The 15,642-nt window shown below is 39.7% G+C and overlaps 1 protein-coding gene across 4 annotated transcripts in view; it reads right to left on the bottom strand.

The window, feature by feature from the left end:
* Window positions 1-15,642, bottom strand: part of MSRA (methionine sulfoxide reductase A) — a 798,651-nt gene that overhangs the window by 297,225 nt on the left and 485,784 nt on the right. For all 4 annotated transcript variants that reach the window (XM_023736743.1, XM_012557226.2, XM_023736744.1 and 1 more), the window contains one exon: window positions 3,964-4,068. In XM_023736743.1, coding sequence (XP_023592511.1) covers window positions 3,964-4,068 — 105 coding nt within the window. The remainder of the gene's footprint in view (window positions 1-3,963; window positions 4,069-15,642) is intronic.

Raw genomic sequence — 15,642 nt, 5'->3', positions numbered from 1 at the left:
TGTATAAAACAAAACGAGACTAATAGGGCTCAACAGTCCAGGGACAAGGACTAGAAGGCAGGAGGGGACAGGAAAGCTGGTAATGGGGAACCCAAGGTTGAGAAGGGTCAGTGTTGACATGTCGTGGGGTTCTTAACCACTGTCATAAAACAACATGTGTACTAACTGTTTAATGAGAAACTATTTGTTCTGTAAACCTTCACCTAAAGTACCAAAAAAAAAAAATTTTTTTTTAAGGAAGTTAGATACTCCTGCTTATTTGAGACCACTTGGCGATTTAGCACCACCTACCAGAGTGCTGGAGCCCTGGTGGTGCAATGATTAAGCACTTGGCTGCTAACCAAAAGGTTGGTGGTTTGAACCCACCAATCAATCCGTGGGAGAAAGATGTGGCAGCCTGCTTACGTAAAATTACGGCCTTGGAAACCCTATGGGGCAGTTCTACTCTGTCATAAAGGGCCACTATGATGGATTAGAGTTTTGGTAGCAGAGTGCCAAGGAACCTTGGTGGTGCAGTGGTTAAGCGCTTGGCTGTTAACCAAAAGGCTGGTGCTTCAAACCCACCAGCTGCTCTGCAGGAGAAAAATGTGGCAGTCTGCTTCCATAAAGACTATAGCCTTGGAAAGCCTATGCGGCAGTTCTACCCTATTCTATAAGGTCGCTATGAGTGGGAATCGACTTGATGGCAACAGGTTTAGCATTTGTTTGTTTTTTAGGTTTTTAGCAGAGTGCCTGGAAAACAGAATAGACACAAGATAAATGCTAATAAATGACTGACTTTCACAATATTTTAAGAAATATTGAGAGAGGGTCTGATATATTCCTAGGCCATATATGCCAAATCCTAAACCCCAATTCTTAATTCTGAATTGCCAAGAAAACCCCTATCAAACGGTCAACAAGTCTTGAAGAAATAATTGTTAGTGTCCTCTACTCTGTAACTGGGTCAATGATAAAGCTATAACCAAATGGTTTTAGAACATCTGGTTTATAAAGCCAAATGAATATAATCAACACAGTAACCGTTTACATTGAATGAGTCTATTAGTTGGGATTTTGTTGTTGTTACTGTTTTAAGTACAGAAGCCCAACAAATTAGCTTAAGCAAAAAATATTGTTAAATGGGGAACCTAGTAACTCTCATAGCCTGGTAAGCTACCAGGAGAGCTCTCAAAATTGATGAAAGAGCTGTGGGAATGAGGCGCCTCAAGGACTTAGCGTCTCTTGGGTGTTTTCTATTACTGTCTCTCATCTCAGTGTCTCTGCATATTTTGCTCCTTTGTTTCTACGGTAGACCAGCTCTTTCCACAGATACAGCAGATGAAGATTGGCATCCCCAACAAAATAAGAACAGCTTTTTCTCTCATGTAACAATCTCAGGGAAGGGTTCTAATTGGTTCTGTTTGGGTCATGGACCCATTCCTTGAATCAAACACTGTTCACGACAGCAGGACAAGATATTGGGATTGGCCAGGCCTGAATCATGTCATGTACTAGTGAAGAAAGAGAGTCTATTTTCAAAAGGGTCTTGGGAAACTTTGCAAGGCAGAAAAAGATGGTTACCATAGTCATTACAATGAGCTATCTGAAAAAGTAATTCTAATAATAACATGATTTAATACGTGTGACTGTTATACTGCATCAAGTACTACTATACTAAACAAGAATATATTCAAGGGTAGAAAAACTCTCCTTTTATATTTGCTATTTGTCCAAAATATCAGTGGAAAAAAATACATCACTCAAAAATCAAAACACTGTCCGTAAGCTCCATCATTAGCAATTTAGTCTTTTGTCTAATAGTGTTGAAACAGAAAGGGTCTAGTCTGCGTAGGTTAACCAGATAGGCTCTAAAGTCTTCTCTAGCCTGAGTCTATGAATCCCATATTAGAAACAAAATACCTCTGAAACAATAGTAACCGAAGCTAATATCAGTCATTAATACATTATTGGACAGTAAACCATTAATTTCAAAAGAGACAGCTGAATTGTAAGGAGAGGCATAGTTGAGACAAGATTAATATGTGGGAAAGAGAACAACATGTTCTTCTAAATTAGAATTTTCCAGAGATTCAGGGGCCAGTACTAGTCACCAAATTTGCTGAAGTGTGTAGATGTGATAAAATGTCAATGGAAGACTTCATTCTCCTAGAAATTTTGCCAGCGCTGGGTCTAAGGAGATTCTATCAGGACACAGCATTATGGTTAGCCAGGCCAAAGGCACATACTCAACCTTGTGGGTCTGTGGGTATGTTTCCTACAATACTTCAGGCTTGCCTGGGCTCCAGATGTGTGTCTCCATTAACTGTTTTAGAGGTCTCGGTATCCTGCCCTGATCCTTGGCTTTGACTATCAAATGGCTGAATCGTCTGCTCCTTCCAGCTAGAAGACTTACCAACCAGCATGAGCTCCTGGCCATCACCACTCCTATTTATAATGCTCACCAGTCAGTTTCTCGCTGAAGCAAACTGTCTCCCTCTTAGGCCTGCCTTTCTTATATGATATGACAATCCAGTACTCCAAATGGCGGTGACAACTGAATCTTTTGATTATAGTATTCTTATCTTACCAATCCTCTACCTCTCCTGCCCCATTCCTCATTTTTTCCTACCAGGGGACTCATTCCCCATGTCAAACCAGACTCTATTATAATGAAAACCCTGCCCCAGGCCTTCTTCCTAGGTCCAGCCCTTAAGCCTTCACCTACTCTGGTGGATCTGCCTGAATCCCCAACCTACCCTGCCTTCCTCTAGCTTATCAAAAGCCCTGCTCTACTGCTCTTGCTTTGGCTTTGACCTTTGCCCACTGCCAAATCACCCTGGCTTTGGATAGTTCTTAGAAACAAAACTCAGAACCTATCAACCTGTGCTGCTGGGGTCATATTAAGATTCCACCACAAAGTATGATGAACATTTGGAAATGCACATCCATCGTCACTAAACAGCCAACATTGCATACCCAGTACACAAAAACCTGACACCAGAGGGAAAATATTTTTGTTAAATAGACTGCTAAATGAACAGGGGTTGTGATAATCCTATTATATAGGAATTTTCAATTCATAAAAATAAACTCATTGCCATCAAGTCAATTCTGACTCACAGCGACTATTTGGGTCAGAGTAGAACTGCCCCATAGGGCTTCCAAGGAGTGGCTGGTGGATTTGAACTGCCAACCTTCTGGTTAGCAGCTGAACACTTAACCACTACACCGCCAGGGCTCCTTTCAATTCATAAGCTTCATAATATCAGATCATCATATTGGCAAAGTAGTGCTTGTAAGCTTGGTAAAAAGAAATTTGGAAATTGCTCTATTATTGACTGTTACAATGATATTTGCCAACATGGGATTTTTGCATGTGCGTGCATTCAAATAAAATTTCTGGCCACCATTGTTTATAGCCAAAATATATTAATGTCTCCATATAACAAACTCCAAAGAACACAAGTGAAAAATTTAAATAATTGAAGCATTATGGACTCACTGAATGCTGTATTTTACCTTTATGTTCAATTTTTTTCTTATCACGCACAGACATTGAAAAAAAACCTGATAAAGTTAAAAGATGAGAACTGCTAAAGTGAGGGAAATAAAGGAAACATAAATCAGGAAAACTTTCAAGCTGCTAGAAAGACACTTTAATTTTGTAGACAAAAGACTGCATCAAGAAGGAATAATGCAGTAATCAAAGGTAAACGGATCTCTATTGTCTGGCATCTTTCTCTGTGGGAATCTTCCCACCCTTGACAGCTGTAAATGGGGGAGGGCACCAAATGTGGCTGTGCCTTTATTCTCTCACCCTCTTTCTCTCCAGCCCCTCCTCTTCTCGTCAATAAATGTCTGCAATCATATTCTTGAGCTCCTGTGTGATTTCAAGGTTCATCTCTTCTATGCAGCTCAAACACTAATTATCCCAGCTGTAATTAGTAAGATAATTAAATACTGGCTCCCTCATCACTCTACCTTGTGTCGGGTCATGATTCTCCCAGAAGACCTTGAGCAGTTCCTCAAAGCTGATGCATTCTGGCTGGTACACAACTCGGACTACTTCTGCATGGCCGGTTTTGCCTTGAAAGAAATGGAACATACAAGCAAAATTTACTGAAAACATCAATATATTACAAGTTATTTGTTTCAAAAACCAACAGGCACAAGCTGAAATTCTTTCCTCCGGAGGAAGGGTGTGAGGATAATTGTACTTCAACAGTTTCATCCTAAGTCTCTGTCACTGGTTCTTTAACTTCTTTTTCTATAAAAGTATACACTTACCCTCTAGCAAGTTTCCTGAGCATGATTAGTGTGTTCATTATGTTCCAATTTTTTTTTTTTAAGTTCATGAGGAAATAAACTGGGGTTTTCACTTTTCTAATCTCACTCTGAAGAACCCTATATAGCCAGTCTGACATAGTGCTCAAGAAGGTTTGAAAACTCTGAAAGGGGAATGAGCCAATTTATTTTTATCATCATTTTATGTATATGTAGTAAGCTCAGGTGCACTACAGAGGGAGATAGTGCCAGATAGAAAACCTATAAAAAACAACCTTATAACTCGTTCACATCAGATAAATTAGTTAACAGAGGGACATATTTGTTGTGTTAACACTGAGGCAAGGGTCAGGTTGAAATACCCAGTGTCTTTTCAGCCTAATTCATCTCTGTAGTAAACAACTACTATAAGAAATGCATCTTTGCAGCACTAGCTGTTAGTGGGGGCCCATTCTCAAAGGTAGTTCTGGGTTCAGGAAACCAGGGTTTTGCAGTACCACTTCTACCTATGGAATACATGCCCTTTCTTATTTTACAGTTTTAGAACATGGTAAATAATAAATGCCTCCATACTAACATCAACTCTATATTATTCTTTTTTGCATCTCTTTTTGGTCAACTTAGTTTGCAAAAGTTTTTTTTTTTTTTTTTTCCCTCTCTCATATGTTAGTTATCTCACTTTATTCTCACAACCATCTGATGGTATAGGCAGAGAAGGCAGAAATCCCCATTTTACAGATGGGAAAACTGAAATACAAATAAATTACAGTTGCCCAAGGTTACACAGCTAGTGAATTACTGGGCCATTACCTAAAGAAATACCTTCTGTTTTCTTGCCCTGGGCTCTTTCTAATACATCAAAGGAAAGAGAGCAAGGTAAACATTTAGAAACACGGATCCAGAAGAGGGAAGACATCTATTCATTATCGTTCTTTTAATATTTAAATTTATTTCTGATTGTAGAAACAATATTTACAAACAGTGAGAAGCTTATAAAATGTAGAAAATAAAAAAGAATATAAAAATCATCTATAATCCTACCACATAACTACTATCAATATTTTTTGTGTATCTCTTTCGAGATATGTACCAGATATATACACCTGCCACCTCATACGGAAATTGTTTTATGTGATCATTGCATGTTGCCCCATTTACCAGTATATTCTATCTCCCCATGTCATTGAGATTTTCAGAAAACATCATTTAGAATGACTTTATCGCTCTCCATTAGGTGGTTGTACTATTACCTATTCAATCATTTCCTATCACTGGCATTTAGACTGAATCATATTTTTAATTACAAATATCTTGTATATAGGTTTCCATATTTCTTAGGCTGCCTCAAGCCATATTTAAATAAGTAGAATTTCTAAACCAGTGTTTATAAATACGTTTGAGTTTCTCGATACCTAGTGCCAGACTGTTTTTCAATTTTCTTTTCCATCAGCAGCTAGTCTATCACTATTACAATATTTTTAATCCTTAGCAATTTATAGCTGGAAAATAGTATACTATTGTTATGTATTGAATGCATTCAATTATAGTGAGGTAAAAAATTATGTTTATTAGTAATTTTCATTTATTATTTGGTCTAATTTTTGTTCCTGTCCTTTTTATATTGGGTTATTAATGTTTTATTATTAACTAGTTAGTCTACACAATTTTAATTCAAATGCTACAGTCATGCAAGGTAGCATGACAACAGATTTTATGCTAAGACATGAAAATGATAGTGGGGAATTACGAGAAGAAGATACATTAAGTATAGTAATCACGTTATTGTAAAACCACTTTTGATCTACTTTAAAAGTCTTATTATCTTGTATTTTGAAATGTTTAAATGAACAATTCAACTACATAAACATTAAAACCCTCTGACTATTAAAAATGCCAACAGTATGTTATATGATAGATTTATTTGGTAAGAAAAGCTTTGAAATCATAATAGAAATAAAGGCAAAAGACGTAAACAAGGCAACTCACATAGGAAGAAATAAATGTAAATCAAGACATAAAAAGTGCTCAACATCATTAGTGAGCAAATAAATGCATATTAAAACATTAATATGCCATCTTTTTATTATTACTTTTGTAAAAATGCTTAAAAGTGAACCTAGAGCAGTTGAGGATACAATGAAACTGGTGCACTTATGTGGCTGGTAGCAGTTTAAATTCCTAAAACCCTTTTGAAACCCATTGGCCTACGTAGCAAGAACCACAAAGATGTTCATTCATCTCAGTTAAGTGGTCCAGGAAATCTATCCCAAAGATATAACCTTAAAGAGTGGGAAAAAAATATATATATACATACAAAAATTCATTCATCATTATTACAATCATAGAGCACTCTAAGAAAACCAAAAGTTAAACAAAAAAGAAACAAGATATGGTATAACCACATGATGAAATATTTTACAACCATTAAAATACAATGTCAATGTCCTAACCATAGCAAAAGCCGTTACTATTTACTTTACACTGACAGTTTGGTAGGCACTTTATGTACTTGATGTCATTTAATGCTCACAACAATTTTGCAAGAAAGATCTGGTCCCCATTTTACAGATGAAGAAACCAAGGCTTTCCACAAGTTTTCTCACTCAAAATTCCCCCAGCTAGTAAGTGGCAAAGTCCAGTCAAGATTTAAATTGGAAGTGAAGCTTGGGCTCGTTCTATTAACCCTGTGCTAGGCTCCTGAACGTACAAAGTCAAAGTCACCTCGTGACTGCAAACGTCACACAGGCAGTAGCCCAGATTAAGAAATAAGGCTGTCAAGAATATTGTACAGGTTTAGGTTCTTCTTTTCTGGCAGCAGTAGGGGATCAGGAAAGATCTCCATTCACCAGCAAACACGTTCAGACATAATCTGAATACTGACATTATTTGTGGAAGGGTTTAAAGAAGCTTGGTTGTTTCAAAGAAACTACTACCATTAAACTTCTAGATTCATCTGCATTGATAAACAGTGCTGAGATGCCCTCCCCAAACTCACCTTTAAGTTTCTTTACTTTATTTCTCCAAAGTAAAAGAACGTGTGTAAAAATACACAGTGCAAATAATCAAAAGGATTAAGGGACTAGGAACCACTTACAGAAATGCCCATACTTTACAGAAACTAACCAATGTGCTAGGCTAATTGGATTTCAGAGACCAATCTGTAAACACTTTCTTGTGCTTACAGGGATAAAAGGCCATATCTTAAAAATACTTTGAGCCATGTCTTCATATGACATTGTGTAAATAGCAAGATAGATGTGATGTGCAAACGTGCTTGTTAAAAAAAAAAATCACAGCAGCATTATAGGTGCTTTAAAATTGTTGTTCAAAAATATCTTTAAAGTAAAAACGAAAAGGATGAATGCTCTCTTTGAGGATTTTCCTCTGTTGCCTTATTCCATAATCCCCGAGAAAGGTGAATGAACTCAGAGGGGTAGATTATAGGTGACAATTTCTTACAAGACAAAACATCCAAGAAGAGGTAGATGGAAGTGTTTTGCATGCAGAAAAATCAGACATTCTGGAATCATGCAGAGCTACATGGAGGCTGAATCATCCACAGAGCCAGATGCTTTTAAAGAGAACCCCAAAATACATCAGCCAATTTTTTAAGTCCTATTTCACAGCTTTCCATCCTATGGTGACAATGTTATCTTCAACTCTTCTGGGTCAGCATGCTTAGTTTTTTGCTATTGCTGGACTGGTAAGGTGAGAAGAGAGAGCAGGAAACTGGCCTATCCATAGATGAGAATAGAAGAGAACCAGAGAGGTCGGTGAGATGTGTGAGAAGGTGGATTGTCGAGGGAGGCAGTGTTGTGCACTGGAGAGGAGCACCCACTAGGGAGCCAGACTCCCTCGGTCTGCATTCTGGCTCTGTCATTTGGCAGCTGTGTGACTTTGGCACAACCAGGGAGAGGAGAAGAAGCTAGTTCAAATTACAGCTCCCTGGCAAATGAGCTAGGAGCCCTGGTCGTGCAATGGTTAAGATCTCAGATGCTAACCAAAAGGTCAGCAGTTCAAATCCCCCAGCCACTCTTTGGAAACCCTATGAGGGCAGTTCTACTCTGTCCTATAGGGTTGCTATAAGGTGGGATTGCCTCCACGGCAACGGTATTTTTTTTTTAGGGGGGAGGGGCAAATGAGCTGTACGTTTACTATGGGGCTCAGACCCATTATTGGAGGCCCTTCACCTACTCAGAGAAGCCCTGGTGGTGGACTGGTTAAGTGCATGGCTCCTAACCAAAAGGTTGACAGTTCAAACTCACCAGCCGCTCTGTGGGAGAAAGATGTGGCAGTCCGCCTCCATAAAGATTACAGCCTTGAATAAATAAATAAAATATTACAATATTTTGAAAAGAAAAAGATTACAGACTTGGACACCCTATGCAGCAGTTCTGCTCTGTCCTATAGGGTCAGTGAGTTTGGTTTGGTGGAACCACTCTATGCCTCAATTTCCTCATCTGCAAAATGGGGGCTTGGAATAGTACCTGGCACAAGGTATATAAGCCTATATGTCTTATTATTATGTTATATTATAATTGTTCTCTAACCAGCTGTGATGGAGTGGAAAAAGATTAAAATTGAAGTAACAAGAAATACCTTAAAACACAGTTCTAAGTACTTACTACTTGTTTTTAGATGAGAATAAAAATAACCTCTCTGACAGGACAGTTATAAAGATTAAATAATGTAATACGTGAAAAAGTATTTGGGAGGAGTATAACAATTAAAATTATATATACTCTATGCACAAAAGTTAGGTTTCTATTGTTAATATTCTTCTGTGGTTTCTTAAATGGATGTCTGAACTAAACTCAAGGAGAATAAACTCCAGGGGAAAGTGTCTAATTTTTATTTTATTCATCCACTCATTCTAGAAATATTGGTTGAATACTTCATTGAGTTGAATAATGTCCCCTCAAAATTCATGTCCACCTGGAACTTCAAAATGTGACCTTATTTGGAAATTGATCTTTGTAGATACAATTAGTTAAGATGAGGTCATAATGGATTAACATAGTCTGTCATCATCACATTATGTCAAGAACTAGCACGATGAGCAAGTGAGACAGGAATTGAGAACCGTACTCCAAATTCTATGTAGAAATGATATCTCTTCTAACAGAGTGGGCAAATCTCATGCAGAGGAGATTTCTATAAGGAGATTGAGCCAGGGAGGGACTCCTGGGTGTGGGCTCATCTAGCCTGACTAAGAGAGGGCTCCAGGTGAGCTACTTAATCAGCAGACCCACATGATCTATGTGGCTTCCCAGGTTCTCTCGTTTATGTAAAGATCTGGCCAATAGTCACCACATCACAGTCAATAGGCTTCTTGTCTAGACACATACTGCTGGGAACCACCCAGACCAAGGAAGCATATGGCAGAGTGCTTACGGGCGTCAGCTTGGGAGCCAAGTGCCTGGATTTGCATCCTGGGTTTACTCCTGGCCACTCACCAGCTGTGTGACCTTGGCAAAGTTTTTTACTCTTTGGGCTTTAGTTTCCTTATCTATAAAATGGGGGAAATTAAGTACTTACCTCACAAGACTATTGTTAGGGTTAGTTAAATAATGCATGGAAAGCAGTTATAATAGTTTGGCCCATTACACACGGTAAGAACTCAACCAATAAAAGCAATTAGTAGTAGTAATACTGTTAGATTGTTACTACTACTACTATTACTGTTATTTCATAATTGGTGAGATTGAGTCTAGGAATTTGTATTTTTACAAGATTCCTCAGGTGATTTTTAATAATAACTAAAGAGCCCAGTACACTCCTTAAGCAGCCAGCTCTCAACCCTTGCTTTTCTGCATCCCAACATTCACCGTCTTAGTTATCAGGAGAAACACAAGAGCCCCAAAGGCCTTAAGGAAGGAAGAAAGGAAGTAAGGCAGGAAAGGTGAGGCAGACAGAGAAGGAAGGGAAGGGAAAGGGAGGGAAGGGAAGAAGAGAGGGAGGGAATGGGGAGAGGGAGGGAATGGGGAGAGGGAAGGGAGGAAAGGAGGAAGGATATTAACCCATTACAAAGATCTATAGTATGAATGAGGAGGGTGGGTGAATAGGGAAATATAAGACTTTCCTTTATCCTTAGGGAGATTATTCCCTAGCAATAATAATACTATGAATAGCTAACTTACATAGCATTTATTAAATACTATGCATTGTTTTAAGCACTTTATATGTATTAACAGAGTTAATTCTCACAAAAAGCCTGAGATAGGTAATATTATTCCCTTTTTTTATGAGAAAATTGAGACACAGAAAGGTAAAGGAACTTGTCCACAGTCACACAAATATTAAGTAGTGTGGAGAATGGACTTGAGCCAGGTCTAATATGGCTCACACTCACAGACAATAAAGAGACAGCATAAGTTTAATTTATAATCACATAACCACCTTAGAAGGGAGGACGGCAAGACTTCGTCTTATATGCTTTGGACAAGTTATCAGGAGGGACCATTCCCTGGAGAAAGACATCATGCTTGGTCAGCAAAAAAGAGGAAGACCCTCAATGAGATGGATGGACACAGTAGATGTAACAATGGGCTCAAACACAGCAGCAATTGTGAGGATGGTGCAGGACCAGGCAGTGTTTCGTTCTGTTGTACACAGGGTTGCTAGGAGACAGAACCGATTAGACAGCACCTAACAACAATAACCACAACGACCTTATCAGGACATTAGCTACATAGGAGGGAAGTAGCCACTGTGGACTGAAAAGGTCAGGGTGATTCATGAAGGAGAGGAAAGGGCATCTTGAATGAGGCAAATATGAGCAAAAACAGCAATTCAAAGATAAGAGGTAAAGGGACAGAGGAGCTTGTCTTTTCTGCTTTAGTGTCTTAGGCCTGCTCCAGGAGCTCACCTCATCAGTCCTATTACTGTAAAAACCACCACCCTTCAGGTTGTCAACATTAATACTATTATGTCCATTTTACTGATAGGAAAGCCAAGTCTAGAGAGATTAAATAACTTGCTCCAAGTCTCAGAGCTCATAAGTGACTGATACAACCCAGAATTTAGCCAGAATCCAATGCTTTCTCCTCCCTGCTTCTTCTCCCACACCTTGACTCTGCCCAGGAACCTACATAAGCTGGCCTTATACCCAAATTCATTTCCTCCACACCTTCTTTCTGAAGCAGAAAGTCCATACCTCCACCTCTGTCCCCCCAGCTCATATTGTCCTCCCGTCAGCCATTTGTTAATCCAAGCCCTCCCCTACACTCAAGGTCACCTTAGGTCCTGAGTATGAGACCTTGAGAAGAGCCACGCTGCAGTAGTAAAATCACAGTTAGCCAGATCCAGTGGGATCTGATGTACTAAGATTCAGGCTCCTCAAGTGAAATACATCTCCTGAGGTCCTTCAGAGGGTTATTGTGATGAGCAAAGATAATGTATGTAGCAAAGTCCAGTAACTGGCACATAGAGGGGATTTATAAATTGTTTCTCCTCCCAAACCCACTGTTGGAGCATTCACTGAATTATACTTGGAAGCAGATCCACAGAGTGTAACACCTGAGTGGTAATTATTTCTAGAGTGTTTGTTTAGTCTTCCCTCACACATAGTGAGCTCCTTGAAAGAGGAACCATGACACTGGTTTTTCTCTGCAGTCCCCCAACAGTGAGCATGTAATATGATGCTAATAAAGACATATGAATCAGAGGATAATTGTTTTGAATTTTTCCACTACTTATTTAACCTTCATCAAGATGGATGTCCATGCTTAATGACCACTCACTTGCTTAATGATTAGTCCCTTAAAAGGAACGATTAGTTTATGCTCTGCTCTGACATTCTATCCCTAAAGACTGAATTCTACATAAGCCACACTACATATCCTAAAATGAGAAAAGTACTAGGAATAATTAAATAACACTTTACCGTATGGGCCAACATGATAGTTTTATTTATTCACTAATTGAGATATATTTATTGAACACCTACTAAATGCCAAGTACTGTGCTAAGTGCTGGGGAGTCAGTGGTGAGCAAATGTTAATATGATGACAAGAAATAAATCTTATACAATCAGTATTGCTCCAAGTAGAGCTGCTCTTTAAAATAAAAAGACCTGATCTATTTTATTTATTTATTTTATTTATACTCTATAGGCAGATGAAGGGGAGAAGTGAGCTATAGCTACTTTTTCATTAAATAGTAATATTCTTTAACTCCTCTCATCTTTCTCTGCCAACAAGATCCATCCAAACTGTTAAACACAATGAAAGAGCACACAAAAAGATGCATGTGTTTTAACGGAAGAAGGAGAAAGGGTGGATGAATAATACCTCCCCTTTTCTCATACAAGATTCAAAACACTACTTTTTTCTTGCTAATTAACTACAAAGACGTAAGATGTCAGCTCAGTTTCATCTCCAGCTCTTGCAGATAGAAAATGTGATTTCCAACAATGTACTCATTATTTAAAAAAAAAAAAAAAAAAAATCCTAATACATAAAAACTGGATGCTCTGTGCAGTTCATTATAGGATTTGAGGAGTTGTCTGTCTATACTGTCATTTCATCTTGGCTTTTTTTCTTTTGTCTCATCAGTCACTTAAAGTGTCCAAAGAGAAACGTAATCTTTAAAATCATCCTATTGATTGAAAAGTACAAAAAATACTATTAGAGCAATTGTATTTCTTTTTTTTTTTCTTTGGTCCACCATGGACAGAGATGGTGGGGAATTTATAATTCTCTGGTGTATATTTAATATGGACACATCCTTCAGCAGTTATTCTCTCAGAGGAGTGCTATAAACACATTTGAATACTTGATCAAGAAAATTCCACAAGAAACCAATCAACTACAACCATTAATTCTTTGTGCAACTGGAGGTTTCTTAATACTACTACAAAGGTAACTAGTATAGGAGTGAGCACCTAACTAGTTTCTGTATCCAATTTGCTGATTATAGAGGCTGAACTTTATACCCATTGTTACCACTTTAAGCTGGTTTCTCTAGAACATGAAGCATATGAAAGGATACATATGTCTGGGCTGAAAAACAGCTATTTCCTAGATTAGCATCAACTCCCACCCTTCCATGAGATAGGAAGGGATTATGAGATATTAGCAAAACTAACCTGCTGATTAGGGATCATGGTATCCTGGTAGCTTAAGAGAACACAGTTTTACTAAATTGCCTGACCAATATTAACAAACTCTTGTTGTTCACTAAGAAACTATGACTCCTTGATGCTGCCAAATTAGACCACCAAGTTGAAAATGTGGCCTTTTGTATCTTGTTATAAGTAGCCCTATATAAGAAGAGTGGTTCAGAGGCTGGGCCAAGATGGCAGAATAGTCAGACACATCCTGTCATCCTTCTTACAACAAAACCCCCCAAAAACAAGTGAATTGATTATATATGAAAATCTAGCAGCCCTGATCATCAAACACAAAGCTGAAGAGTCGGCCTGAGTGGCAGGGAGAAGGAGAGACAATCCGAAAACAGCAAAGAAGTGCCAGTCGCAAGGTTGCTGGCACCTTGCTGGCTAGGTCAGCTGGCGGGCTCGGGCTGTGGTGACCAGTAGGATTCAGAACGTGTCTCACCATGTCAGGAGAGGCTGGGTGGCAGCAAGTCTGCACAAGCCTCCGGAGCTGGGTGGAAGTGGCACTGGCTCTGCGAAAGTTAAGTTCAAGGGTCTAACGTACTGCACAGGGGCAAAATAACCTCTTCCTCTCCAGGAGTTTCACAGTGGAGAAGCGCTTCCTTCCCCTCACCCACCTCCCACCCCGCTTCCTTCAGACATCAGTCTGCAACTGCCACACCCCCTAAGCCAGAACTCAGGGCTATCCTCACCCACACCAGTCTTGCAGCTTTAAAAAACACCATGTCCCCTAAGCCAGGAACTCAGGGCAGGTTGGGAGGTCCTGCCCTTTCATCCAACCACCAGCATAAGGGGTCCACAGACTTGCAGCGCCCTTCACCCATGCCTATACCTGTGTGGGCCAATTCAACACCACAGGCCCTCATTAGCATAAAACAACAGGGCATATACTTTAAGCACATTTTCGACTGCAGGAGCCAAGGGGGAGCTGAAGATTTGTGACATTTGACAAGTCCTGCCCATTAAGCAGGGACCTTATCTACCCACATCAGGGGCCTGAGGGCTAGCAGTACTATCCAATCCATCTAGCTACCCACGACAGGGGTCTGACAATAAGCAGTGCCTCCCAGTCCCTCTAGCCAACAGCAATGGCTGCCCAAGGACTGGCTGCAACACACCACTTACTATGCACTGTAGGGCACAGGGACATGCCCTCCACTCAGGCACCAAGGGTCAGCCTTCAGCCCCCTGCTTTGCTCCACACATAGCCCCCTACTGCAGCTAGATACCTGTGCCTTCAAAGATGCCAATAACCAAAGCAGTTTACATGCCCAGTCTACTTGGGCAAATCAAAACAAAACAAAACAAAAAGCTAGGATACAGCAAACAAACACAATAAATAAATACACTAATTTTTGTTTATTTATTTATTTTTATTGTTGTAATTAAATGAGGTTTACATTTCAAGTTAGTCTCCCATACAGAATTTTTTTTTTAACATACATTGTTATGAGACCCCAACCGCTCACCCCACTCCTCCCCTCTGTCCCTGATTCCCCATGAACATTCAACCAGCTCCTAACTCTCTCTGCCTTCCCCTCTCACCTCTGGGCAGAAGCCGCCCCTTTGGTCTCTTATATCTACTTGTCTAAGAGGCACATTCTTCACGAGTATCACTTTACGTCCCACAGTCCAGTCCAATCCCTGTTTGAAGTGTTGGTCTCGGAAATTGTTTTAGTTCTGGGGTGATGGAGAGACCAGGGGCCATGCTTTCCAGGGTGCCTCCAGTCTTAGCCAGACCATTAAGTCTGGTCTTCTTACAAGAATTTGAGTTCTGCATCCCATCATTCTACTGCTCCATCAGGGACCCTCTGTTGTGTTCCCTGTCAGGATGTTCATTGGTAGTAGCCAGGCACCATCTAGTTCTTCTGGTCTCAGGCTGATGAAGTCTCTGGTTTATGTGGCCCTTTCTGTCTCTTGGGCCAATACTTTCCTTGTGTCCTTGGTGTTCCTCGTTCTCCTTTACTCCAAGTGGTTGGGACCAATTGATGCATCTTAGATGGCCGCTTGCAAACTGTTAAGACCCCAGACGCCACTCACCAAAGGAGGATGCAGAACATTTTCTTAATAAGGTTTGTTATGCCAGTTGACCTAGATGTGCCCTGAAAGCATGGTCCCCAGACCCCGCATCCCTGCTACTCTGTCTCTCAAAGTATTTGTTTGTATTGAGGAAACTTCTTAGCTTTGGTTTAGTCCAGTTGTGCTGGCTTCCCCTGTAGTGTGTGCTGTCCTTCCCTTCACCTAAGATCATTCTTATCTAC

The sequence above is a fragment of the Trichechus manatus genome, unplaced genomic scaffold (assembly GCF_000243295.1).
Source record: "Trichechus manatus latirostris isolate Lorelei unplaced genomic scaffold, TriManLat1.0 scaffold00091, whole genome shotgun sequence".
In the NCBI taxonomy this organism is placed as follows: domain Eukaryota; kingdom Metazoa; phylum Chordata; class Mammalia; order Sirenia; family Trichechidae; genus Trichechus; species Trichechus manatus.
This window is presented reverse-complemented; position numbering and strand designations above follow the sequence as displayed.